The following is a 25,883-nucleotide window of genomic DNA, read 5'->3' on the forward strand; positions in this document are numbered from 1 at the left end:
ACATACTTGTGAGCATTATATTCTATTTATGTTATATTCTTCCAATAAATGTACACACTGGACCTTTAATATACTGAATCACATGTGATTTCACTCATACTCACATTTTTTATTACACATTTTAATTCTCAGCACTCTCAGAATGAAAGATTCAAATTTTCAAGAAAACGGTTTTTGAAATGTTTTCAGCAGATAAATGCATAAAAATATCAATTTTACTGGCACTGTTCTTTTCACCATTAGTCCCATAGTTTCATTTACACTTGAATATTTTCCATATATTATTGCATTACAATATTTTCCAGCCAGTGCAATGAGGCCCCCATTTATGACTTCTATATATATACTATGTACATACAACCCAAAACGAATGGGCAAATATGGCCTAAAAGATGCCAAATTTATGTTCGGGAAAAACACATTAAACTGATCAAATATGGTGAAATTGTGTATGAAAAAAACATTCAGACATGATTTGTAAGAAAAATGCTTATCTGGCTCTACAATTTTACAATAATTCATTTTTGTCAGGATTTTGCATAGAGAAAGTGAGCCCATGGTACTAAAGGAAAATTGTTGTTCATACTTAATGTTTGTGATATCTATAATGACTGTTGTCTTTTTTATGGACTATAAAGGAAATTTCAAAATAATGCACACATTTTCATTCAACTTTTTCAAAACAAAATATTGCGCCCTATGAATTGTATTGAATGGAATGTTGCCATCTACACAATATATTAATTATTCAAATACAAAGAACCTTTTTCACAGCAGCCATTTTGACATGAAATAAACACAGGTGTTACCACTGATACTAATTAAGGTCCCATCCCATTTAGTGTAGCAGAGCCTTTCCAGTGAGTCAACATGCACATTAGCAGCACTTTGACTCTTTTGTACCTGAATGGATCAGGACTTACATTAGTATCATTGGTCACACCTGTGTTTACTATTTCATGTCATGGCTGCTGTGAAAAATGTCTATTACAGACATGAACAGCTGGTTTAGTTCTTTAACACAGGTTGTTGCTGTGACTGAGTTTGCTGTTGCATGGGGATTTTCTTAAAGTCTCAGCAAAATGGGTTGTGCAATTGTGAATGTTTGTCTCTATTTTAACTGTGCAGTGTTTTCCACTCCAGGAGGAAAATGGAGTCGCCAATGGCAAACAAAGAAATGAGTCACATGGAGCACAATGTAAGTTATTTTCCCAGCAGACATCTGAAATGTTGTAGCGGTAAAAACACAGGTGAACTTGATGACATTGACGATGTAGTAATTAAGTGCATGGCCTGTACAGCATGTTTATTCCTTGGGATGTTATGTATTGTAATGCTGACTGTTTTATTTCCTATCTGTCTTTAATTACACGCTCTTATTTTGTACTGCTGCCTGTCTTGGCCAGGACTCCCTTGAAAGGAGAATTTTAATCACCATGTGATATGTCTGGTTAAGGTTAAAAAAAATAGAATATAAATGTCCACATTCCATTTAGCTGTACCACTTCCAGGTTCCAGGTTTCTGCTTCTGTACATTCTTGCATGGCTGATGGGAACAATTAAATGGATTGGAGTTTTCTGGCAGGTTGAACAGTTTGCTGTAAAGGTTTGTTAAAGCTGTGTTGACAGGAGCTAATAAGTACTATTAAATTAATAATATCATATATACATATATGTCGTTGAAATATACAATATTTAGTATCAAAAAGCTCCAACGTCTATAAGCAGCACAGGTGTAAAAGTGATTTATGTGAATCACATACTTCTGACTTAAAGTGAAGACCTAAAGAACATACTGTGTGTGTATTCTAACTTGTACCTGAATTAGTATTGCAGTTGAAAAATCTAGTCCTGCCAACATCCTAATGTATTCAAAATCTACATGAATATTTTGAACACTTTATTCATTTTCTCAGTATAATAACACAAGCCAACTAGAACTGCAAGCAGTTATGAACGGGGGCCAAGCCTCCCCGCGCGAGCCGGTCCCCGCAACTGACAAAAGGGCAAAAAATATAAAAAAAAAATAAAAAAAAAAGCTGGATTTGAAAGTATTGCAGATCATCACATACTTAAAATCAAGTTTGCATCAATTTATATTCATCTGAATTTACTAAAATGTAATTACCACATCTGTTGATACCCATCATATATATGAGAGGAAAAAGAGGGAATTATACTAGCGTACAAATGTGTGAATATCCATGTAAATGTAGAGAAATGCAGCTGTTTTTCGTTAAAATCCCAAACTGCTGACATTAGTGCACCACTTCAGAAATGACAAGTTTATTTTCTGACACCTGCAAAATACAGCTGAAGCAATTTCAACACAAAACTTTGATTTGTTTTTGTATCTCATCTGTGAAGCTTGGAAAGTTGGAGTGTTCCTAGTTGACTGCAGACTTAATATTTATTATTACAAAAAGCTGAGTTTAGACAGTTAGGAAATATCATACCTTGCATAAATGTACAACTACTTCTTTAGTGCTTTACTTTGTATACTCAAACTTTTATCATTATTTGAAGGGGTGTTAATGTGGTAGGCAGTTGTGTGTCTTATACACAAGCTGGAGACAGTTTTCAAAATGTCAGCCAACACTCCCAGTTTTCCATCGGACATTTGATGCTCCTGGAATGTCCTGACTGCTGCTTGAGTATCGGTCACCCGTCACCTTTTCCTCATAACACAACTCCAATTTCATACCTGAAATGACATAACAAACTCAGTGTGTGTAGCGTGTAGTAGTGTAATGTAGTAGACTGCTTATACAACCCTCCTCATTGCCTGTCAAGACTATTGCTCTGTTACCATGGAAACCATGTGACCAAAAAAATCAGGTTACCACCGGCAGGTGCATATGAGGTGCAGTATGATCGTTTGTGCCTCAGTCTGTTTCCTGATGCAATCTGACTGCAAGGGGGAGCCGGGGTTTGACAGACAAACGAGCCTTGTACACTGTACTTACTATTACTCTGAATCCTCATCTGAGCCAATGAAATTACAGTAGAATTTACTTGTCAAATATTAGAGGTTAAACATCTTCTCTGTGTCAGGAAAGACACATTTGCTGACTCTGATCTCAGTCTGTGATACAGGGAAATTGTTTTCATCCAATAAATATATCACGTTTCAAATTTATTAGAAAGGAATGTAAGAAGACGATGTAGGCCAAACAGTTGAATGTTAAGGAGCCTGTCTGTGTGTGTGCGTGTGTGTGTGTGTGTATGTGTGTTTGTGTGTGTGTGCATGTGTGTGCGTGTGTGTGTGTGTGTGTGTATGCTGTGTATGCTGCCCTACAAGAAGGCAAAGGCATTTTGATGCACTGCACCAAATTTGGAACAAAAGACCTTATAGCCCAGACCACATCACTATCCTCCCACCTGCACCCCCCACACCCCACCCCTCCCCCCAAACTTGTATTTCAAGACTGAAAAACAGACCACAGCCCAACCTATACACTACACTCACTCACTCATACACACACAACACAGGCACACACAGAACACAGAATGTAGATAGATAGATAGATAGATAGATAGATAGATAGATAGATAGATAGATAGATAGATAGATAGATGCCTTGTTTTGTCCAGAACCCAATGATATTCAGTTAAGAGTAAAGAAGCCAGAAAATATTCACATTTAAGAAGGTGGAATAATAATAATAATACTATTAATTTGGAATATTTTTTAAAATTAAATCAATTATATATATTTTATATATATGATTGGCTGATATATATGTAAACATTTCTGTCACAAACAACATACTGTGGAATACTGTACTTGCAAACCGTACACAGTGTTGTATATACATGAAAAAAAATAAAAAATAAAATAAAATATATATATATATATTTGAGAAATAGATATATGTGTTTATATACAGTATGTGTGTTTATGGTTGTATATACAATATGTATGCATATGGTCTGTCATACACAACACATACAGTAGACTCACTGTGCACTGTACATGTTCTATTGGTAGACAGTTACACACACATACAGACACACACACATATGTGTATATATATATATATATATATTATATATATATATATATATATATATATATATATATATATATATATATATATATATATATATATATATATATATATGTATATATGTATACATATATATATGTATATATATACATACATTAATATACATATATATGTAGATGTGTGTGTGTGTTAACTGCACTGTACTGTTAATATACAGTGCCAGTCTATGTGTGGTGTGTGTGCGCGCGCACGCATACGTGTGTGTGTGTTTGTGTTTTGTGTCGTCCTCTCCAAGCAGAAGAACTTTCGGCCATTTTTTCGGGGTGTTTGTTGTTTTCACCCAAACAAGAGGCTGTTCTCAGGTCGTCGCTGAGATGTGCCTCCCAGTCAACCTTCGGCTAGTTTGGAGGAGGTGAAATGATCCCAGATCAGTGTCCTCGCGCTGCTAGGTGCGCGCCAGCCTCGCGATAACCTGCCTCGCGCTAACTGCCTCGCCTACCAAGAATCTGCGCTCGCGGACTGGATGCTGACAAGCGGGCAGGCGCGGTGCGGTGCGGTGCGGTGCGGTCATCATGCAAAGGTTACATCGGATCTGTTTCAGTGAGTGTGTAAAGAAGAAGCCGCTCCTCCTCCTCCGCAGGACCCGCACGGCTCACAACATGAGAGACGTCTAGCTAAACATAAGCGCTCTAACTCACGTTTACTCGCCTGTTTGGCTACAGCAGGTGTCAAACGATGGACGCAAGTTTGGAATTTCCGCGAACGGCAGTGTGTACGCTGGCTCCTCTCGGCGGTAAAGTGGCTTCATGAGTGTCCAAAGTAACAGTGGAAGTGGTGGTGGAAGTTTGGAGGCGACGCCATCTTGGTCGCAGCTCTCCTCGTCCCCAACGATTTCTCAACAACATATAACGGCGACCGCAAAGAGCAAGGAAGGTATATTAGCTCTCCAAGTGCACGACCGACTCTTGTTCTCCTTAAAGAGTGTCCTTTGCGGGAGAAGTGGATTATTTTGGCCGTTTCGAGCTGACGCTTGTTGAAGTAAAAATGGATGTCAAGTTCACTGATGCCGTGAATTGGAAGCCAAACGTCAGCTGTCAGTTCAGTTGATGGCCAGTCTAAGTAGCAGCGAGCTATCATGTTTGCACAAAGGCAGTGCTAGCTTGATGTTATGTTTGTGTGGCTGTCAGCTTACATGATTTCTAGTTACTCGAAGCTGTTGATGCGATAGCAGTTTAGTAGCAGTTTGTAACATTTCGCCCCTTATCAACAGCATCTAGTGGGATATTAAACAACGTAGCTATGCATGCATCCATTAATGCATTGCAGTGTGCATGTCCCTGCTGCTATAAACTTGACAACAGGCCCTGGATTTTTACCTTCTGGTCAGTTTGGTTGCATCTGTTTTTCTATATTGTTTTTGACATTCTGTTGAGACTTTATTTACTCCGACGTTGCTTAGTTGCTGAATGTGATATGACAAAACAGTGATCAAAAGTGGGGGCAATTGTTTATAATCTTCCAGCTAAGTGTATTAGTCACAGGGCATGATATATAAATAAATAAATACACAGCGATGGTGTTAATAAGACGGCAAGAACGAAAATCTGCGTTAAAATTACAGCATAGAGGATATGATTAGATTTTTTTTTTTTTATTTGAGAGTTGTAACACTAACTAACCTGCTAAGATATAAAACAATCCTGTAATATGAAGCTGTAGCTGTATAGATTAATGAACCTAAACCACTCTCTCCCCTGTCCTCAGGTAACCTTACACAGGCCTTGTAGTGTGTGCTGTCTGTCTCACTGCCCAGGGGTTTCATAATGTCCATTATGCCTTTTAGGGCTTGCCCCTGTGCCAGAAGCTATGTAAAGATGACAGCCAGGAAATGTCCAATAAGGAAACAAACACTTGCAGCAGTAGTCAGCAGGGAGCAGAGGACCTGAGTGTGTGTGTGTCTCTTTCTCCTTGGAAACGGGTTGTCATAGAACAAGGCCCAGTCAGGCAGCATATATGTTTATCCTCCTGCTTGTGTGAGAGCCATGTTATGAACATTGTGGCTGAGGTTTACCATTCCGACATCTGCAAATCTGACCAGATAGTGAAGACAGTTAGTTGTGAAGCTAGGCATTTGCAAACCCTGCATGGCCTGGAAAGCTGTGTCTGTTTCAACAGCATAAGGAACCTTGATGCACATGTTTAGCATTTGAATTAGCCACAAAACTACTGCTGAAAGGCCCAAATTTTGTTCCTCACTGACAGTGCAGTGTGTCTACATATGTGACTTTGGGATAATACTTGCAGTGTCTTAGGTGTTGAGTTCCCTGTATATCACAGACTAGTTTAGCACTGTGCAATGAGGCCATTGTGACGGTTTAACTAATGAGATGTGGTTGAAAATTTTTCTGTTGACACACTGGGAGACTCCGCCCGGCCTCGACTCTTCTCCCTCCGGACTTCCCAGTGGTAGAATAACCTTCCTGCTTAAGTTAGAAATGCAGTGTCACTCATCTACAGTATCTTCCCGTCATAGCATGAAAGTGCGTCTTTTAAAAAGCTACCTGCTGCCCAGTTGAATCAAATCCATTTTTCTATTTTTATCCTCTAATCACTCTAATTTTCTCTAATCCTCCCCCAGATACTACCCTCTGTTCCTTCTCCTAGCGCTCATTTTTATTCCTCTCTAGTAATTTAGTCACAGGAAAATGTTCAGGGCTCAATCGCTATCGTCACCACTGTTTTCTAGTAATGGCGATTATGTGCATGTCTGACGTTACTCCTGTTTATGCCCTCGTGCCAGGCCCCATGGAGGAGCTGCACAGCCTGGACCCCAGGAGACAGGAGCTGCTGGAGGCCAGGTTCACAGGAGCCGTCAGTGGCAACACAGTAGGCAGCACTGGGAGCACCAGTGGAGGTGCTAAGGTAACCACAGCACAGATAACTACAACCTTATTTTTAACATACATCACACACAAAAGCATTTAACCAAGGGGCTAAAGAACTTCCTGAGCTTCCTGTTTCCTGACTGATAAAGGATTAAAATGCTGCAAACTGCTTTGTTAGTTACAATTTTTGCTCTCAAGACTTCTCTAGAAATTAGCTGCATTATGTAAGATGCCAATAAGAAGAGATTCCAATCCGGAAATTAAGGATGTTCTTTTGTCCCAGGGATAATAAAAATAGCACCTAGGACACAAAGATATAGTGTCTGGGACAGTAGAGAAACGTATCATTACAAAAATCTTTCAGCAGATTTCCAAATAGGTGTTATTTGCATAAACTGATCACATATTGTCAATCTAAATGGTGACTTTCTGTCCTGGAAAAAAAAAAAAAGAAAACTTAATGAAGTGACATATAAACAGTCCTACAGTGAATGTAAATGACTGCTACCTCATTTAGTCATTCACAGTCAGTAGGTGATGTTTTGATGTGCGCCTGGGAATATATACAGCTAAACACACAACTCAACTCAGCCCTACAAAACATCTGTGTAAAATGTACAAATTACTTAGAAATGTAATGTTAACACTACAAGTGTATATGTTTACATTAGTAGTAACTTTGTGAAATGTTTCGTTGCATCTTTGTGTTCACCAAGGTAGCAGTAGTAGACCTTTTTTTTAATGTTATTTTGTATTTTATTATATATTTATCTGGTCAGACAAGTGGGTCTGATGACGATTTCACATTCATATGCAGATATTTGTCAGAGATTAGTATTTTCCCCACATGTTGCACTTTTTGTAAGCAGAGCAAGGTCTGTAACATTTGCCTCTGTGTATAAATGGTCATGAAAATTAAAGACTAAAAATATGCAGTGTTATTCAGGGCTGCTTTGTCATAATATCTGTGCCAGAAAAGTTGCACATGCTAGTTATAAGCTTCACATCCTCTCTTATATTTTATCCAGTGTGCAATGTTTGACAGTGACTAAATGATAATTGTACTGTTACAAATGTATGTGTGTGCAACCTATTGAACCTGTCTTGAGGAAAGGTTTAATGAGCAGCAGTTTCAACCTGAAAAAAGACTTTCACTTTGGGACAAAGGTTGTAAAGTTTGGGACGGTTCAAAGTAGAATTCAGGACAGTCGCGGGACACTTGAAGAAAAAAGTTAATTTTTAGCCCTGATCCCAAGTTCTAATATCAAAACTAGCAACAGCTGGTGCTTGCTCGTAGCAGAGAGAATGCTTTAAACAAGTTATAACAGTCTTGAGACTTGTGTTCGCCAGTGACTAACTTCAATGACTAACGCCACCATGATACTGTAGTTCCTAGCCCATCAGAAAGTACTAAGTCAGCAACAGGGACTTTTTGATGGCAGGGAATAAGAACCAAACCCAGGTTCCCATGGTGGAAAATCAGGTAAAAGTTCCTGTTTTCCTAAAAAGGATGCAGGCTTCCTGGAAATGTGCATGTTTTGGAAAAAGTCCAGGTGACACACCTAATAACTGAAGATCTGGATTCCTATTTGACGTGGCAGACTGGAGGCCTCCCTCCAGGCTTTGTTGCACCAGTGTTTACATTACAGAAGGTTACTAAACTTAGATAACACCAACTCACATGTAGAGACTATTGCCATATTGTGTGTTTTTACTTAATTTTCTGAATTCTGTGTGTAGGGTCTGGCCAATGAGTCCTCTAACCACAGCTATGGCAGTCTGGGCTCATCTAGTGACAAGGAGTCCGAGGTAAAACGCGCACACACTTACCATTTTTGCAGAATAAAAGCCAAAATTAAATATTGCATATTTCATTACACAGCAGTGTAACCTGCCAGCAGTGAAACCTGGTTAGACACAGTTGCATGTTGTCGGTATTCTGTTTTTTCCTCACTCTGCCCACTCGTCTTTCTGTCTTTCCCACTACCTCCACCTCTCCTTCTCTTCTTCTCTTCCTAGAACTCTGATTTGAAAAGAGGGAGCTCCCCTGCCTACTCAGTATGTACTCTTTCTTCCTGCTGCTCTTTCCTGCTCAACACCACCACTCGAACCAGCTCTGTTAGGTAAAGCTCCAGGGATTTATACCTTCTTTTTTTCCTTTCTCTCTTATTTCATATCAATTCACAGACCCCGGAGAAGAAGCACTCTGAATCGTCCAGAGGGAGGAAAAGGAAAGCTGACACATATTCAGAGAGTAGTCAAGGTATGATTGATGCCTGCACGAAATCAGTACAATATAATCAGCATTGTTGATAGATTGCATTAAATCTTGAAATCAATTTTCTATGCAGGGAAGACCTCCACACGTGGGCCAAAGATCAGTGACTACTTTGATGTGAGTATTACTCTAACCTGTCTTTAGTCACATCAAGTAAAAGGGGCTTTACAATCTGTACAGTGTGCAATAACCCCCCCAACCCCCCCCCCCAAACCACCACCCAAGAAACCTCAGGGTCATTACAAAATTTTACAGTTCTTGTTATTTCAAGCCAGATTCTTAAATTCACCCTTTTGTTCCCGCTGCAAAGTTCCAGGGTGGAAATGGTTCCAGTCCAGTCAGAGGCCTCCCATCAGCACGCCGCTCTCCACAGAACTCACACTCTGCCCCAGGCTTAATTGTGAGTAGTGCCTTAAAAGATAACTTCTGTTTCAACCTGGACCTTATTTTCCATTGTCTTTTTTGTCTAAGTAACTAATGGGTACAACATATTGTGAAATTGATCTGGTGTTGAGAGAGAGCTACAACGTAATCCCTCTGGGCAACTGCGCACGTCAAAGTACGTCCACTAAAAGTTCCCGTTTTGCCACTGGCATTGCATTTGCCAAACAAACCAGACTTGCTGTGCAAAAGTGTGTTTTAGCATCATCATCTTCATTCAAACGCGAAAAAAACAAACGCATAAAAAAAACATATCATCTCATCTTTACACTGTTCCAACTGGTTTGGTTGAGATAAGCATAAAACTCACCAAAAGATTGCCAGCTCGAGCTTTGTTGGAAAAAATCTTTTATTCAAAGAGTCAGATGTGAAAATGCTTGCTGTACATGTCATTTCTCCCTCACTTCTTTGATGTTGAACCTCTCTCTCACTCCTCTCCTGATATTTTCAGATGTAATTCAGTGAATTAAGAGTTTATTTCAGTCAAAACACCAGAGTTGGTGATTGGTGGAGCAGCGGAAAGATAAACCAAGATGTTTTTGGTTAGTTTTATTTGGTTTCTGTCATGTTTGAATGACAATGTTAAAATTCCAGTTATGCAAAGGGATGAATAAAACAGCTGGTTAAACAAAATGCATCTTACTCTTAAAAAAAAAGTCTAACTAAGCCTTTCAGTGGCAAAAACAGGCACTTTTAGCAGATGTACTTGCATGGTGTGCAGTTGTCGGGAGGGATTACGTTGCAGCTTAGTTTCGCTTCTCTCGGCTGCAGTGCTCCCCCTCAATACTGGACCAATTTCAATAATTGTCCTCCCCATTAGTCACAAAAACAAAGGAAAATAGGGTCCAGCTTGAAAAATACGTAAGCTGCCCTTTAACACAAGGATTTCTGATGAGTTATTTGCACACAAGGTGAATGTGAGTCAGTGTGTTATTACATGGTTTAACAAAACCTCTTTGTCTCTAGATCCGGCAGAATAGCTCCTCTCCTACGAGTCTGTCTTTTGGGGAACACAATCCCAAAGCCTCCTCCAGCAAGTGTGTCCAGGTAATATGATGCATGCATAAAACACTGATTTCCCCCCAAGATTCCTGCAGTGTACATGGTACTGACTCTCTGTCTGGCTTTCTCAGACAGAGCTAACAGGCCTGAAACTTGCTGCTCTGGAGAGCAATAAAAGTCTGGACCTGGAGAAAAAAGAGGGGCGAATAGATGACCTGCTCAGGGTGAGTTCACTATCCATAACCTGAGTTTTGATAGAAGGTGCATAAGAGGACAACTGTCTAATGTGCTGCAGGTTTTCGTGTCAGGTTTGGATCATGTTTAATTTAACAGTCCCTGCCGTCTTTCCTTCACAGGCTAACTGTGACCTGCGGAGACAGATAGATGAACAGCAAAAGCTCCTGGAGAAATACAAAGAGAGGCTCAATAAGTGCATCACCATGAGCAAGAAACTGCTTATAGAGAAGGTATGTCTTTGCATGCATTTGAGTAAAGGAAATGGCTGCATTATGTGTTTTTATCCCTTGTGAGCTGAAGGAAAAACAAATTGACAGAGAAACAGCCTACTGTATATAACTGAGACTCTGTATCATCTTACCATGCTCTTTCATCTAGTCTGTCAACAGTGTATAGAAGATTTGAATGTATTGCTTGCAAAGGTAGCAAAAAAAGTGCCACCTTACTCAAGCAGCAGAAATAGAGCAACATCTTCTCCAATAATAAGTCCAGTATTCCCTGGTGTTTTAGCTCTGCTTGGGTCCACAACTCCTGAGGGAAAAGTTCTGTCTGTGGGTTTGTAGATCTTTGAATCTCTTCACCAGCCACCTGTTTTCATTAAGTCTCCACAGTTTTGCAGAGAGATGCACAGCAGCAGTGGTGGGATTTAGTGTACAGGCAGCCCTGTCACAGGCAACCATCTGGTGAATTCAGTTTTGTGAATATAAAAATAAACTTGCTGACCACACCTTTATTTTGGATGGGGATGTAACGTAGAGGTTATAGGTGAGGGCTTGTCACCAGAATATTTTGTCTCTCTTCTCCTCTGTTGCTATTGAGACACTTTTAGCAACACTACTCATTTTTCCTGATGTGTCATGTCTGCCTGTTTTCGTAAACAGAGCACCCAAGAGAAGCAGTCGTGTCGTGAGAAGAGCATGCAGGACCGTCTCCGCCTCGGTCACTTCACCACTGTCAGACACGGTGCATCCTACACGGAGCAGTGGACCGACGGATACGCATTCCAGAACCTGATCAAGTGAGGGACCTCAAACGTGCATGATTTTCAGTTCAATTCAGTTGGTTTTCAAAAAGCTCTTTCACCTTTCACATTTCAAACTGTTAAATGGTCAGAAATACAGCAACACAGGTGATATTTGTTTACATGCATGCGATAGGCTGTTTTGTGTCTCTACACCTCTGTGTCCTCTTTTGTGCGCAGGCAGCAAGAGGGCATCAACCAGCAGAGGGAGGACATAGAGCGACAGAGGAAGCTTCTGGCCAAGAGGAAGCCTCCAAACCCTGCGTCTCCCTCCCTCTCAGTGGCCTCCACCTCTGAACCCAAGCAGCGGAAAACCAAGGTGGTCAATGGCAACGACTCTGACCCCTTTCTCAAGCCTTCCTTGCCCCAGCTGTGAGTCCACTGAAACATATGCATGCTGTTATTTTGTGTAAAACTGGAGGATGTTGGATCATATAGAATATGAGGGATTATTGTTTCCTGTTTATATTGTTTATCATAGACATTGCAATATGACTTGGAATTAAATCATGAAGACCTGTAGTTTGAAATGAATCAAGTGTGTTCAAGTGTTGTTCAGTCTGGATATCCTGACTTGTCCATATTTTGGCAGACTGACCCTTGCCGAGTACCATGAGCAAGAAGAGATCTTCAAGCTTCGCCTTGGACATTTGAAGAAGGTTGGTAGCAAAAAAAAAAGAGAACATATTGAAGCCATACAATTTGTATCCAGCTAAATGGTCAAACTGTGCTTTGTCCATGTTTTTGGTCTTAAATTCTTTGGTTGTATACATGGGTTTAAGGGCATGAACCTTCAAACAGGAAAAAGAATTAAAATGGTGTGTTTATACAGGAGGAAGCGGAGATCCAAGCAGAGCTGGAGCGGTTGGAGAGGGTGAGGAACCTCCATATCAGAGAGCTGAAGAGGATAAACAACGAGGACAGCTCAGCGTAAGTTTGTTATACACACAGGACCATGAACTGCCAAGTAACTAGGGCTGCTGTTGGTGGCATGGTGGTTTCACTGTCAATTAATCTGTCGATTATTTTCTCAATTAATCGATTAGTTGTGTGGGCTACAGAATGTCAGAAAATGGTGAAAAATGTTGATCATTGTCTCCAGAAACCCAAGATGATGCCCTCATATATCTTGGTTTTATCCAAAATCCAAAGAAATCATAAAATATTCACAATAAAGAAGTTAGAATCAGAGAATTTATCCTTTTCCCTTAAAAATTGCTCAAACCAAGACTAATATATGAATCTACTAATTGTTGCAGCTCTACAAGAGACCTACTGGTTAAGATTGAAAGACTAAAAAGTTAACATTGTCAATACAAAGCAAGAATGTCTTTTGCAGGTAAAACATACATTTAAGAATAATGGAAAGGCAATAAATAATTTTCGCAAAGTAGTTGTTAAATGTAACATGAGTTGGGTACAAGCAATGAACTTAAAAAAAATCTTCTGCTTCCTCACACAGGTTTAAAGACCATCCTACCCTGAATGAGAGGTACCTGCTGCTGCACTTGCTGGGCAGGGGTGGCTTCAGTGAAGTTTATAAGGTAACATCTGTGTGGTTGGACTAGATATTCCTCCCCATCCCCTCTCTCTCTGTAAAATATGTTTGGAGACAAATGTGTGTGCGTGTGTTTTGTTGTCACACACAGGCTTTTGACCTGTTTGAGCAGCGCTATGCAGCTGTTAAAATCCACCAGCTCAACAAGAACTGGAGAGAGGAGAAAAAAGAGAACTACCACAAGTAGGTCTCATACACACACACACACACACACACACACACACACACACACACACACACACACACACACACACACAAACAACTTATGATACACAAAAGACAAAATGTTTCTCCACTAACACACACAACACTGACATTTATTTCCTTCCAGGCATGCATGCAGGGAGTACCGGATACACAAGCAGCTGGACCATCCCAGAATAGTCAAACTGTATGACTATTTCTCCCTGGATACTGACACGTGAGTCACCTCTGACCTCTGCCAGCTGCATCCCTGCTAGGTTGACACATCCCGAGGCTGTTAAATGCCCAGCACTGTGCAAAAATCTTTTTATTGGTTTTTCAAACCATACAAAATACAATAAATCACAGATACAGTTGAACAGACTCAATATACCCACCATTATATCAGTATTACTGTATCATTGAGACAGAAATAGTAGGTGAGAAACGGAAAAAGGAAAAGAAAAAAATACAAATAATTTAATCAGTAATAAATGGCTATAAGAAGAACATATAGAAAGTAAAAATTAAATTTGAAAATTAGAAATAAATAAGTGAACTACATGTAATATGGGGTCAGTAGTACAAAGCTCAAATACCAGTGGTGTCCATTTTTTCTATATAGGAAATATAAATGGTTTCCATACAACATAACATTTCTGAGCACAGCTTCTTGTAGAGTAGTGAATTTTCTCCAGCATAAAATATCTTTAATCGACATCATAAAGGTTGAATTTCTCCTTCCATTTTAGGACTACAAGTTGTCTAGCCAAAAGAGATGCAAAAACAATCATATATTTTGCCTGATGACAAAGATGATATTAACTGGTCAAAGGATATAAAAGCATTATCAATAGTAAATAGATCCCCTATTGCAGCAATCACTCTTTTAGCCCAAACAATTAAAAAGCAATTTTCTGGAGGGTTTCAAACAACACGGTGCACATCAGTAACATTCTTTGAGAGCTGTTTGTATTCTGCCTCAAGGCTGTACGTCATCCGGTGCTACAAGTAAGAGCAAACATCACGGCTGTGTTATCAGATTTGGAAAGAGAGTAAATAGTAAAAGCAAATCTCAGAAAAATGTGTGATTCAGCGTCAACATGCCCTGACAATGGAAGCTATTTTTAAAGGGTTAACTTCTAGCCTGGAGTGTGAACTGAGCATGTGAGGTGTAGTCACCGTAGCCGATGATGTTATTTTACCAGTCTGACAATAGTGCATATTTGTCCAGAGAAAGAGATGAAACTCTTGGTGTGTACAGTACAAAGGTTGAACTTATATTGCAGTGTGTTGTTGAAGCTCTCCTTGTGAAACTGAGCAGCTCACATACATGACTGGAAACTTAAGTCAGGCTCATTCAGGAGCAGAAGGTCCTGACGCTGACCCCTGACCCCCCTGTGGAGGAGGGGGAAGTGAAATTCATCCTCTTAGCCTTCAGCCTATCCAGCTCTTCAAAAGATACTCATGCAGGATGACCAGTTGATCTACTTAAAGGCAGAATTTGCAACATTGATTGTAAACGCACCATTCAGAGTTGGCCCGCCTCCCCGGCTCAAACGATCGAGAGACAGTGAGGAACATGGAGTGTGAAGTGGGAGAGGGAGCAGCGATAGTGAGAGAAAAAAGCAGTGATTCAGAGAAATGAAATGTTATTTTCTGATTAAAAGTATTTTTAAGTATCACTTCTCTCTCTCTCTTTTTCTTTAGCTCTCTGACAGAAGCAGAGTGTAGATACAGACACAGTTGCCCTTATAGTGGGTCAAGTGATGATTTAGAGGGATTATGTTTATACATTTTTTTAAAGAAAATGTTGCATGTTGTTTCTTTATGTATCAGTTAATTATTGACAGTATTGTTACATTCTGAAAGTTCTGTTTAGACCTCAAACTTTTCATGTTGTTGACTTTGATTTTCTTCTTGTGTGTCACTGTGTCTCTTCATCTCCACCCTCTGCTCTTTGGTGCAGGTTCTGTACTGTCCTGGAGTTCTGTGAAGGCAACGACCTGGACTTCTACCTGAAGCAAAACAAGCTGATGTCAGAGAAGGAGGCCCGTTCCATTGTCATGCAGATCGTCAGCGCCCTGCGCTACCTCAATGAAATCAAACCCCCCATTATCCACTACGACCTCAAACCTGGTGTGTTCAAAAAGATTTTGAATGAATCATACATGGAATTCCAAGTAGATGACTGAAATCTGATGAAAGTAATTGAACAGCTTTGTTTGACCTACAAGAGGCTGGAGTACGTTTAAAGTGATAGTTCACCCAAAAATTAAATTTCACTCCATATCTATTCACCCCTGTGCTGATGTGAGGATGGGTGAAGATCTCCAGTTCACAAAACACTCCTGGGGTTTCAGCAGAAAACAGCTTTGCAGCCAAATCCAGTACAATTGAAGTGAATGGTGACCACTTTTAAAATCTAAAAAAAGAACACAAAAAACACAAAATGTCTCTATACTACTCATGTGGTGTAATCCAAGTGTTTTTAAGCAGCAACATTAAAATTTGACCCAAAAAGACGGCATTTATACCATATTTTTAGCCTAAATGTCAACTGTAGCCTCTGACCTGATCCGTGTGCACACACCTGAAGCGGGTACACAGGCTCACACCCAAGTGGCGCAACACGAAATATATGAGATCTCGCAATACCTCCACATCTGTGTTTACATGCTACCTTGAAGCGACTCAGACAACAGAGAGAGATCCGCTCAGAAACAGTGACTTGTTATGCACACAGTTGACTTCGCAAACTTTCAACAAAGAAAATGTCTGAGGACTTCGACATAGTGTTCAGTGTTGTGGTCTGACTGGGATTTGCACATGTAGCACAGTGGTACAGCTGTAATTCTTTGCTGTATTTGAATCTGATCTTGTGTCAATCATTGTGTCTCACTGTGTGTGTGGGTGTGTGGTACACAGGTAATATCTTGTTGGTGGATGGCACTGCGTGTGGAGAAATTAAAATCACAGACTTTGGCTTGTCTAAGATTATGGATGATGATAACTACGGCGTGGACGGGATGGACCTCACATCACAGGGAGCAGGCACTTACTGGTAAGACACACACACTCAGACAGACAGAGTAATGTGAAAAGCACCTCCTTATGGTCGGTCTGAAAAGTCAAGGAGTCAGATTTATTAAGAAAAAAATGTTTGAACTCTGTTACATTTGTGTGTGCATTCTGTATGTGTGTGTGTGTTTCAGGTATCTTCCTCCTGAGTGTTTTGTGGTGGGGAAGGAGCCACCAAAAATCTCCAACAAGGTGGACGTCTGGTCTGTGGGAGTGATCTTCTTCCAGTGCCTCTACGGACGCAAGGTACAACACTAAACACCAGCTGCTACACTTTGAGGAAAATAAGTGAACTCATAGAAACTCATGTAAACCTCCAGTAGACAATTTCATTGACTTTGTTTGGCCAGAAATATTTTTTTTTTGTTGAATTAATTGTCCAAGCTCCAGGAACAATAGTTGAAGTGGCGTAAAAGATGTTGGATCGGTGGTAATTTTATGTGTTTTGTTTTTCCAGCCGTTTGGTCACAACCAGTCACAGCAGGATATTCTACAGGAAAACACCATCCTCAAAGCCACAGAGGTCCAGTTCCCTGCTAAACCACAGGCTAGCACAGAAGCCAAGGTAACACACGCTCAGACACACATAAATGAATAAACACATACAGTATACATTCACACAAGGGCCAATATTCCAGTTTTACTGTATACATTCTGCTAAAAAATGCATGATATATCCTTTTACTTCCGCTGCTTTGAGTACTGTCACTGCCACAGGCGAACAACATGGATAAAATCTATCTATATATTAATCCAGATATTAAGGATGAGGACGAGTATGGTTGACTGTGCTAATAAATTTTTTTAAATATAATTGAATTGTTAAAATCATGTAGAACCATGTAGAAATTAATGGGATTTTTTATGATTTAGCATTCATTAAAAAGGCTTTACTGAATGAAAAAGAAAGTAGTGACAGATGTAGGCCCATGTAACAAAGAAAGAAATAACAGAAGAAAAAAAACAAAAAATATCTTCGTGGCTATTTAAGGATAGATCTTGGGGTTTATGAGGTGTCCTCAAATGCACCATACAGTCCCTGTTCCATGGGTGTGTGTGACAGTCCAACACAAACTGCAGAAGAAACAAGCGGCACACCTGTAACTGAGACCAAAACATGTAGAGACTCTCAGCATAGGTTTTTTATTATATGACTGTTGTGGTGCAAACATCTACCTGCCGGTGTGGCAGATATCCCTCTGAGATTTACTCGCCAAAAAAGAGATTCTACTTGCATTTGACGCTTGGCAGATGTTGATATTGGATCCTGCCACTTCGTTATCTGATTGGCCTTTACCGATCAAACTATTTTGAGTAGATATCAGATTATAATGATCGGTGGCCAATCAAGCTGCACGCTTACCTGATATGGTAAATGTTTTCTAAATATATCTGAAAAGAAACAGTTATAGATTAAATAATCACATGAGAATTTTGGGGGTCCAGTTAATTAAATATCTGAAAATCAAGCTACTTGATTAAATAGAGCTAAAAATCCTGTAAATGACATAAACAGTCCTGCTGAGCAACTTGCAGCATTACTTGATTTGGTGTAATACAACCAAAGATAATCTTGCATTAGTGACGACTCGATAACATTTTTTCATATCTGACACCAATACTGTGAATATTTGCCGATACCAGGAGGTTGTGATGTTGTGACTGCAGCTCGCACAAATTTGTGTGAATTGCATCTTGCAGTTTACACAGATTTAACCTTTGATGTTTAATGGGTTAGACAAAGAAATCACAACTTTTCTTTCCAACACTCACAGATCCCACAGTTTAATTTCCAAAAAAGCCTAAAGAAATGGCAACATGCATTGCAGTTTTTGAAAAAAGTTTGCTGGTGGTACTGAGTATCAGACTGATATGGATAATGAGTACTTGGCCGGCCCATCCTTACTCAGTTTCAACAACAGACAAAATGTCTGACAGTTGTTAATCATCTCATGCTATATATCATTTTGCCCAGCCCTACTAGGTGTACGCATCACTGGGTTGAGATATTGGTGTGCTGCAATACAGAAGGTATTAGACACACAGTGTAATTTAAGTATTAATGTCTACCAGAGTTTTGGAATAATTTGCTGTCCAGTGATGTGTTGACACACGCTTGAATCAACTCTGAACATACAGCTGAAACAGGACAGTTTAAAGCACAGGGACAGTATCTCTCCTGCATAGTGCCTCTAAGTATATATGATGAGTCTACACACACTCTCAGACTTCCAGCCTGCAGATTTCTGGAATATGTCGTCCTCTGCTCTGCAGGCATTTATCCGGCGCTGTCTGGCATACCGTAAGGAGGACCGGTTCGATGTTCACCAGCTGTGCTCGGACTCCTACCTCCTCCCTCACATGAGACGTTCAAACTCCTCCGGCTCCCTGCAGCCCTCTGCCTCATCTCTCCCCAGCTTCTGACTGGCTTCTCTCACGTGACTGACAGGACCCTCTGGCCAATCGCAAGGCAGGATTGTTGGAATTGGTGGACAACAGATTTGGATCTCTTTTTTTTTTTTTTTTTTTTTTTACTTGAGCTGTTCCTAAATGGATACATTAGCAAGAGAGAAGCATTAAATTGGAAGAAGATGAGACAGGAAAAGGGTGAAGAATTGGAACGGCGATACTCCATTTGCATAATGTTGTACAGAGTTTTGCCCTTGAACTCAACTGTGTGAGATACGGGAAAGAACAAAACTGGAAAACAGAAGGGAAACAGAAAGAGAGAGGGGCAACTGTTTGTAGCAAGAAATGAAAATGATGAAGTTAGTGGATTACTTTGTGGACTTAATTAATTAACTCCTTAGGAGACATTTCAACAGCTAGAGGGGCTCCTAGATGCCCCGTCCAACCCCACCTCTCTTAGCTCCACACCATAATACACCTCACAAAGGTGGCTTAGAATTTCTCCAACATAAAGCCGCTGCTCTTGATGTTCTCTTGTTATTATGTGAGGGTGGTGTTGACCAACGGGGAACAGAAGAAAAAGGGTGGACCTACCTGTTCAAATCAACTCTACAATCTGTTTTTATGAGGCACAAATTAATTTTAATTTAACCTTGTGAGGTTCAACTTAAAAGTGATGTTGCAACCTTGATGGGACTTGACAAAAAAAAAAAAAAAAAGGAAAAAGAAAAATGTTCCAGATGAAATCTCTGGAGTCAATTTGCACTTCCGGTCCAGATCTTGGTGATCTGGCGTCACACATTTGGCATGAAGTACTACAGCTAGTTCTGGACTGATCGGTAGCCAAGTCCTCCGTTCTCACATTTTGGTTTTGTTGCAAAGCAATTCAGATCTGCTGTCGGGTGGGTCTGTGAATCTGTCTTAATCCATCATTGTTGTTCAGATATGAGTCGAAATGTTTCAAGTATTGCAGTATCCTGTTGTCATAGATGTCCTGACGAGCGTTGGACTGGACTGAGGGACTGGATCAGCTGTTACTGTACTGCAAAGACTCACGTTAGTGTACATTTCATGTGCAGGAGACATTACTCACTAGCAAATACATAATAATGAGGCTTATCCTTTGCTTCCCAGTGTCTCACTTTGCTCCGTTTATTTGTGTTCTTCTCTTGAAAGCTGTTCTCAGTTTGCTGCTATAAATGTTGCTTTTAGTTGGTAACGTGTGAATGGTTTCCGCCTGCCATATGTGCATACTTGAACTGTGTTAAGAGAAAACACTCTCCAGAGCCCCCCCTCCTCCTTTTACTGAAACGGGACACCCTGCTGTGCCGTTTGGGTATGTTCCTCGGCATCAATGTCCACATGGGTTTTTGTTTACTTTTCATGTACCTACAGACATTATATGGAGCAAATTCCCAGCAGGCTGCGTAGAGAGGAGTGGTCCCACCTGTTCACGCCAGTAGAAGTGGACAGCAAGCTCCAGGTTGGCTGTGCTGCAGCATGATTCACTGCAGCTAGAAAATTCAGTGGATATATCCAAATGTTGTCGTCCTGTAAATAAAACACTTACCTGTACATTGTTGTGACATTTTAAAAACCCTCTCGAATGCTGGCAACCAGGACTCTGCCCAAAAGCTCGCAGAGAAACCTTCCTGGGTGAGAAGTCAGATAAAAGACAAGTGGGAGCAGTTAACAGCAAAGGTGTGGGTGTGTCACATCTCTCCTGCTTTTAAAAATAAGTCTAAAGGGGATAGTTTGGATTATTTGAAGTGGGGCTGTACGAGGTACTTACCTGTGGTCAGTGTGTTACCTGCAGTAGATGGCGGTCAACACGCCCCCATTCAGTAGAGACAGAGAGAGGAGGAGCAGCATGGAAGCCAAGCAATGAACAGCTGAGGACAGGGTCAGCAGCTAAAACTATTTTACAGGGTTCCTACTCCATTTGAGAAAGTATTGAATTTGATTTGAGTAACTTGTAGGTTTGACTAAGTGTGAAAAAAAGAAAAGAGAGATTTTCCTTGGAACGTTTTTGAGACAAAGGTGGCAAAGGCTAGAGAAGGTGGTACGCACAATGTACACAGAGCCCAAAAATGATAAATTCAAGATTTGACATACAAAAGTGTCCAATAGGATTCAAATTTTAAACTGAGATGGAACAAAAAGATTTTTTTTAATAGTGAGATTGTGGAAAATGGATTTTTTTTTTTTGGCACAGGAATAAACAAAGACTCATGTTGCCGATTGTGCAGTATTTCTCTGCACATTTCACTCTCCTGGCTCTGTGTTTTTGATAAACAGGCACAGAGCGTGATGGAAAAGTGAAGACAAGAATCATAAAGGAAAAGAGCTTTCCAATGTGACGAGTGAACAGGTACCAATGGATTGTTGGAAAAAGCTGAATTTTGATAAAGTTGATTAACATAAAATAGAAATAAGCACTTAAGTCCAATAAAAACAGGCGTGTCTTATTTGTCCAATATAGAAATAATGTTTGGTTTTTATTTGGAGTCTCTGGGTCACAAGTGATTGAAATGCATTTATTTTCATTTCAAATATTTATGTAAAAATAAACTAATTAACAACAACAGGTCTGCGTCATAAGAGTAAAATGTAGGCTCAGCCTCACACTGTAAGTTTACAGTTTAAAATGTCCTGTCTTCTTATTTCTAAGCATTGACCGAGTATGCAAACTAATGACAGATACCCCAAATTTTAATTATTCTTAATTACAAAAGTTCTGATCATTCAGGAATAGTCATGGTTTTAATAATTATTTACAGACTGTGTGGGCTTAAATGCCCAAGAAGCCAAATTCCACTTTCTAATAATTCATTACACTGTAGTGGTAAACTCGTTCAAGTATGCAATAAGTAAAGTCAGTGTACATGATGGAAAAGTGGCATTAGAATGTGCCAGAGGCCAGCAAATCAAATGTTACATCTTTTCTGTGCAAGGAAACCAAAACTTTATTGCTACATTCATCATCATTTCCATGGATACAGTGAAGTAACAAGGCTGCATGGACACCGTGAAAATTACATTTTTTTTTTTTTACCTTAATTCATTTTCGGCCAAACTCCCTGGGAAAATCACAAATTTTAACCTCGCAAAACATGGTGGTTGCTGAGCAACAGATGCCTTGATCTGTTAGTTCAGGCAATGTTTTTGTCTGACTTCTGTTTTAACAAAGGTTAGTTTGGATTAATCAAAGTCACACAATAACACAAACAGACCAGCAGAGCAGGCAGTGGTAGACCAGTAGCTCCCATGTTCTGGGACATAAAATTACTCATTTTGTCTATGGAGTTTGGTATTGTACAATAGTAGTTTCCCCATTCAAAAAGGCAAAATAAAGAGGTGACAATATTTTAACTTTTTTGTTTTAGGTGGAATTTTTATTTAAGTTGCCTTTTGTTGCAGTTCATTGCTTTGCTTCTCCTGTCTGGGGGCGTACTGACCGCCGTGTGCTTTAGCAAACACACTGACTGTCAGTAAGTGCCTCATACAACCCCACATCAAATAACCTGAAATAGCCCTTTAATTGATCCTCTGTGTGTGAGCAGTTAGATGTAGTTTCAGTTTCATGACGGGCAGATTTAAACCGCAGAAAGTTTCCGCTCACGGTTTGCTTCTTCTGTATGGAAGCAAATGATAACGTGCAATGAAACAGGTGAAGTTGATAAATTGTTATTTGATCCACTGGGGTGCACTGATGCATAAAACAAACATACCCCACCTGTCTAGTTTTCCCCTTCCTCTCTGTCTCATCTACTTGACATAAGAACAGTAGAAAATGGGTGCGAGCATCAAGTACAAACACCACATGATTAATGACGCCTCTGTGTAGACAGATGTAAGTACAGCCATTATAAGCTTCGTGTCAGATCACATTAGCGATGGGGGCGCGGCGCCAGGCAGTGTCATTCATACGCAATAAAGATTGCCTTACGAGTCTTAATTCCCGCAGTGTGACCCATATTTCCTGTGGAGGGTTATGCAACGTCACCAGAAGTGTTTCACACAAGATGGAGCACAGGGGGAGGTGATGATATGTACGTGTTAATGATCAGGAGACACTGACATATGGAAATTCTTCATACGTGGATTCACAGTCACAATATCACAGAGCTGGATTTACTGAAAAATGACACTTAAAACGACTAAATCTAAAATGATGTTATTACAGTGTAAGACTAAAATCTATCACCTGTGACTGCATGGAGACAAATGATTTAAATAAGCAAATTCCTAATTGTGACATTTAACTCCACTGCTGAACAGTGTAAAGGTAGAATATGCAGGATTTGTCCATTGCTGCTTGTAGATTTGTTGGAAAAAACAGAACTGCAACGATCAATTAATTATTATTTGATCATTAAATTAATCACCAAAAATTCTGATAATCCATTAATTGTTTTGGGTAATTTTTCAAGGAAAAAAAAGTTAAAAAGTCTGTGATTCCAGCTTCTTAAATGTGATTATTGTCTTGTTTCTTTACTCGGGGCTCCTCTTGTGGTGGAGCTTCATTTGAAACAGTTTTCTAGGGCTCCACCCAATTTAACAAATCCAGAAATTTGACACCATTCTTCATGAGACGTTTTATTAAAGACCCCCTCCAGTGAAAATCACATCTTTAATCTTGTTAACATGTCCACATGGTGTTTCCATGTCTTGCAAGACATATCAGGAGCAAAACAAGCGGCAAACACCATGTCTGAGCATTTCTTGCTTTGAAACTGCAGTGAGGAAGAGCAGTCTCAAAAAAACTCCTGTTAATTGAGGGGGTGGGGCTAAACGTATCATTAGCTGCAATGCCCAGCCCACAGGAGAAGCTGGATGTAACCAGCTGCTGTGATTGGCTCACAAAACAGGAGAAACCAGGTGCAACAGTTTAGAGTTAGTGGTGTGAGGTGGAGGGTGTGTGGAGGTCAGGGACTATTTGAAACCTTGAATATTAAATGAAGGCAAGGTGTAGAACTATATGTAAGTCATTTTAACAAGGTATTTCAATTTTTGCAAGAAAAAAAAAATCAGACAATTAATTACTTCTTGCAGAGTATTTTATATATATATATATATATATTTTTTTTACCATTCTACCATTATTTTTGTGACCCAATACACTGTAACCTATGGAGTTTCAGTAAGAGCTCCCCCTGCTGGTCATTACACACACACTGTGCATTTCACTACAATGTTTTCAGGGTTCCCGTAATAGTTGAAATACAAAATGCACTGGAAAGATAGCGCTTAATTGAGTCTCATTCCCAGGATGTCAGATACCTACATTATGGGTTGATAAACTGCCTTGAGCACAGCAAAATAATGTGAAAATGGAGTCACTGCAGATAGAGCCACCACCACACAGTTAAGTTATGAAGAAAATCCTGCAGTTTAAAGGAAAATTCACCACTATTCATTTGTCCATGTTAAATGTAGTCAGTTAAAACAATAAATGACTTTGTCTGCTATACTGACCAAGAAAGCTCTTTCTGCACCATCTGTAGTTCTTCCTGCTTACAGTGATGTCACAGTGATGGTGGTGGTGTTAAATAACTGCTGACAATCTCAGCTTGGATTTATAGTCTGTAGTTGTGTCTGTAGTTGAGTGTTTTTGTTACCTAACACTATTTTAAGGCCAACTAAGTAATAACTATAGGCCAGGGTGGTGATACACAACAACATGGGCGTTGGCATCCAAAGCTTGCGTGCAATGCATCCTGGTACATTTAGGCACTGCCAGTAAAGCTCTGCAAGCAGGAGAACTCAGCTTTCTTGGTCAATACGGCAGCACTGAGGAATTTATTGCTTCAGTTGACTACATTTACCATCAACACTGACTGGACATCCACATGAAAAGTGCCAAATTTTCTGTTTAACGGTGACCTTACATGCCACTAAATTTACAGCACTGAAATATTTGATTTTGAAAACCATAAGTCTGAATTTATGTGGTTTTAATTTAGAAATTTGCAGGCAGTATTTGCAGCTGGTGCAACTTCAAATTTACATAGAAATAGGATTAGAATGGTTGTTGTGTCCCATTAAAAAAAAAATCAAGTTCCCCATTGGACTGGTTCAATTCAGACACCAAAAATCAAAATTAAATCTTGAATATCAAGGATTATATCTAATTCAGAACAATGTTTTTTGTTGTAATTTCAGTTGTATTTAAATTTCAGTTAAGCATTATATTGCTTACATGATTCAGATTATTATGGCTGTTATTTGCATCCATGCTGTGGTTAATCTTCTATTTTTAACTATAGGTCATTTTCAATTTTTTCAATTTTTTCAAATGTTTGAGACATTTTCTTCAGGTTTTTACAGCATTTTCTAATGCCATTTTTTTTTTTTTTTTTACTTTTCTTCACCTTTGTTTTATACTTGTTTTGTCCACTTTACACCTTAACTGGTATAAACTAGGGTTACAATGACTGATTAAACTTAAATTTAAACATTTTTAGCAGCAAATTAGTTATTAGATTTTGAGATGAAGAACAAATCATTTAAACAAAAAAACAATAAGGCTCTCACTTGAGACAACTGCTCATCAGCCTGTCATGTCAATTCATCAAATGGCTCAAAACTTCAAAATAGGTGCAACTGCTGCCATTCAAAGACCAACAAGGTGGACCAAACCAAATTGTAAGAAAATCTGGGTAAATGATGCACAAAATATACATTGTCTTGTCATTGTCAAGACTTTTGATCAGTTGAATTCTTCACAGTGATTAATGATAAATCATTACCATCCCGAAAATGTTTTTCACCAGTT

General features: G+C 39.5%; 1 protein-coding gene across 3 annotated transcripts; it reads left to right on the plus strand.

Moving 5' to 3' along the window:
* The first annotated feature begins 4,310 nt into the window (after window positions 1-4,310).
* Window positions 4,311-20,680, plus strand: LOC146318164 (serine/threonine-protein kinase tousled-like 1-B). 3 transcript variants are annotated; one of them, XM_084731734.1, is made up of 22 exons: window positions 4,311-4,943; window positions 6,811-6,932; window positions 8,636-8,704; window positions 8,915-8,953; window positions 9,083-9,158; window positions 9,247-9,290; window positions 9,484-9,573; window positions 10,581-10,661; window positions 10,748-10,840; window positions 10,973-11,083; window positions 11,735-11,871; window positions 12,055-12,246; window positions 12,467-12,533; window positions 12,707-12,804; window positions 13,337-13,418; window positions 13,524-13,615; window positions 13,764-13,853; window positions 15,585-15,754; window positions 16,544-16,679; window positions 16,831-16,942; window positions 17,154-17,261; window positions 18,971-20,680. In XM_084731734.1, exons 1-22 carry the CDS (start codon window positions 4,817-4,819, stop codon window positions 19,118-19,120), a joined length of 2,286 nt encoding a protein of 761 aa, XP_084587860.1. In that variant the 5' UTR covers window positions 4,311-4,816; the 3' UTR covers window positions 19,121-20,680. The 3 variants fall into 3 exon arrangements, with proteins under 3 accessions (XP_084587860.1, XP_084587862.1, XP_084587861.1); XM_084731736.1 differs by having other exon boundaries at window positions 4,311-4,610; XM_084731735.1 differs by lacking the exon at window positions 8,915-8,953.
* Window positions 20,681-25,883: the final 5,203 nt, after the last annotated feature.

The sequence above is a fragment of the Lutjanus erythropterus genome, chromosome 12 (genome assembly GCF_056507025.1).
Source record: "Lutjanus erythropterus isolate fLutEry1 chromosome 12, fLutEry1.hap2, whole genome shotgun sequence".
Lineage (NCBI taxonomy): Eukaryota > Metazoa > Chordata > Actinopteri > Lutjaniformes > Lutjanidae > Lutjanus > Lutjanus erythropterus.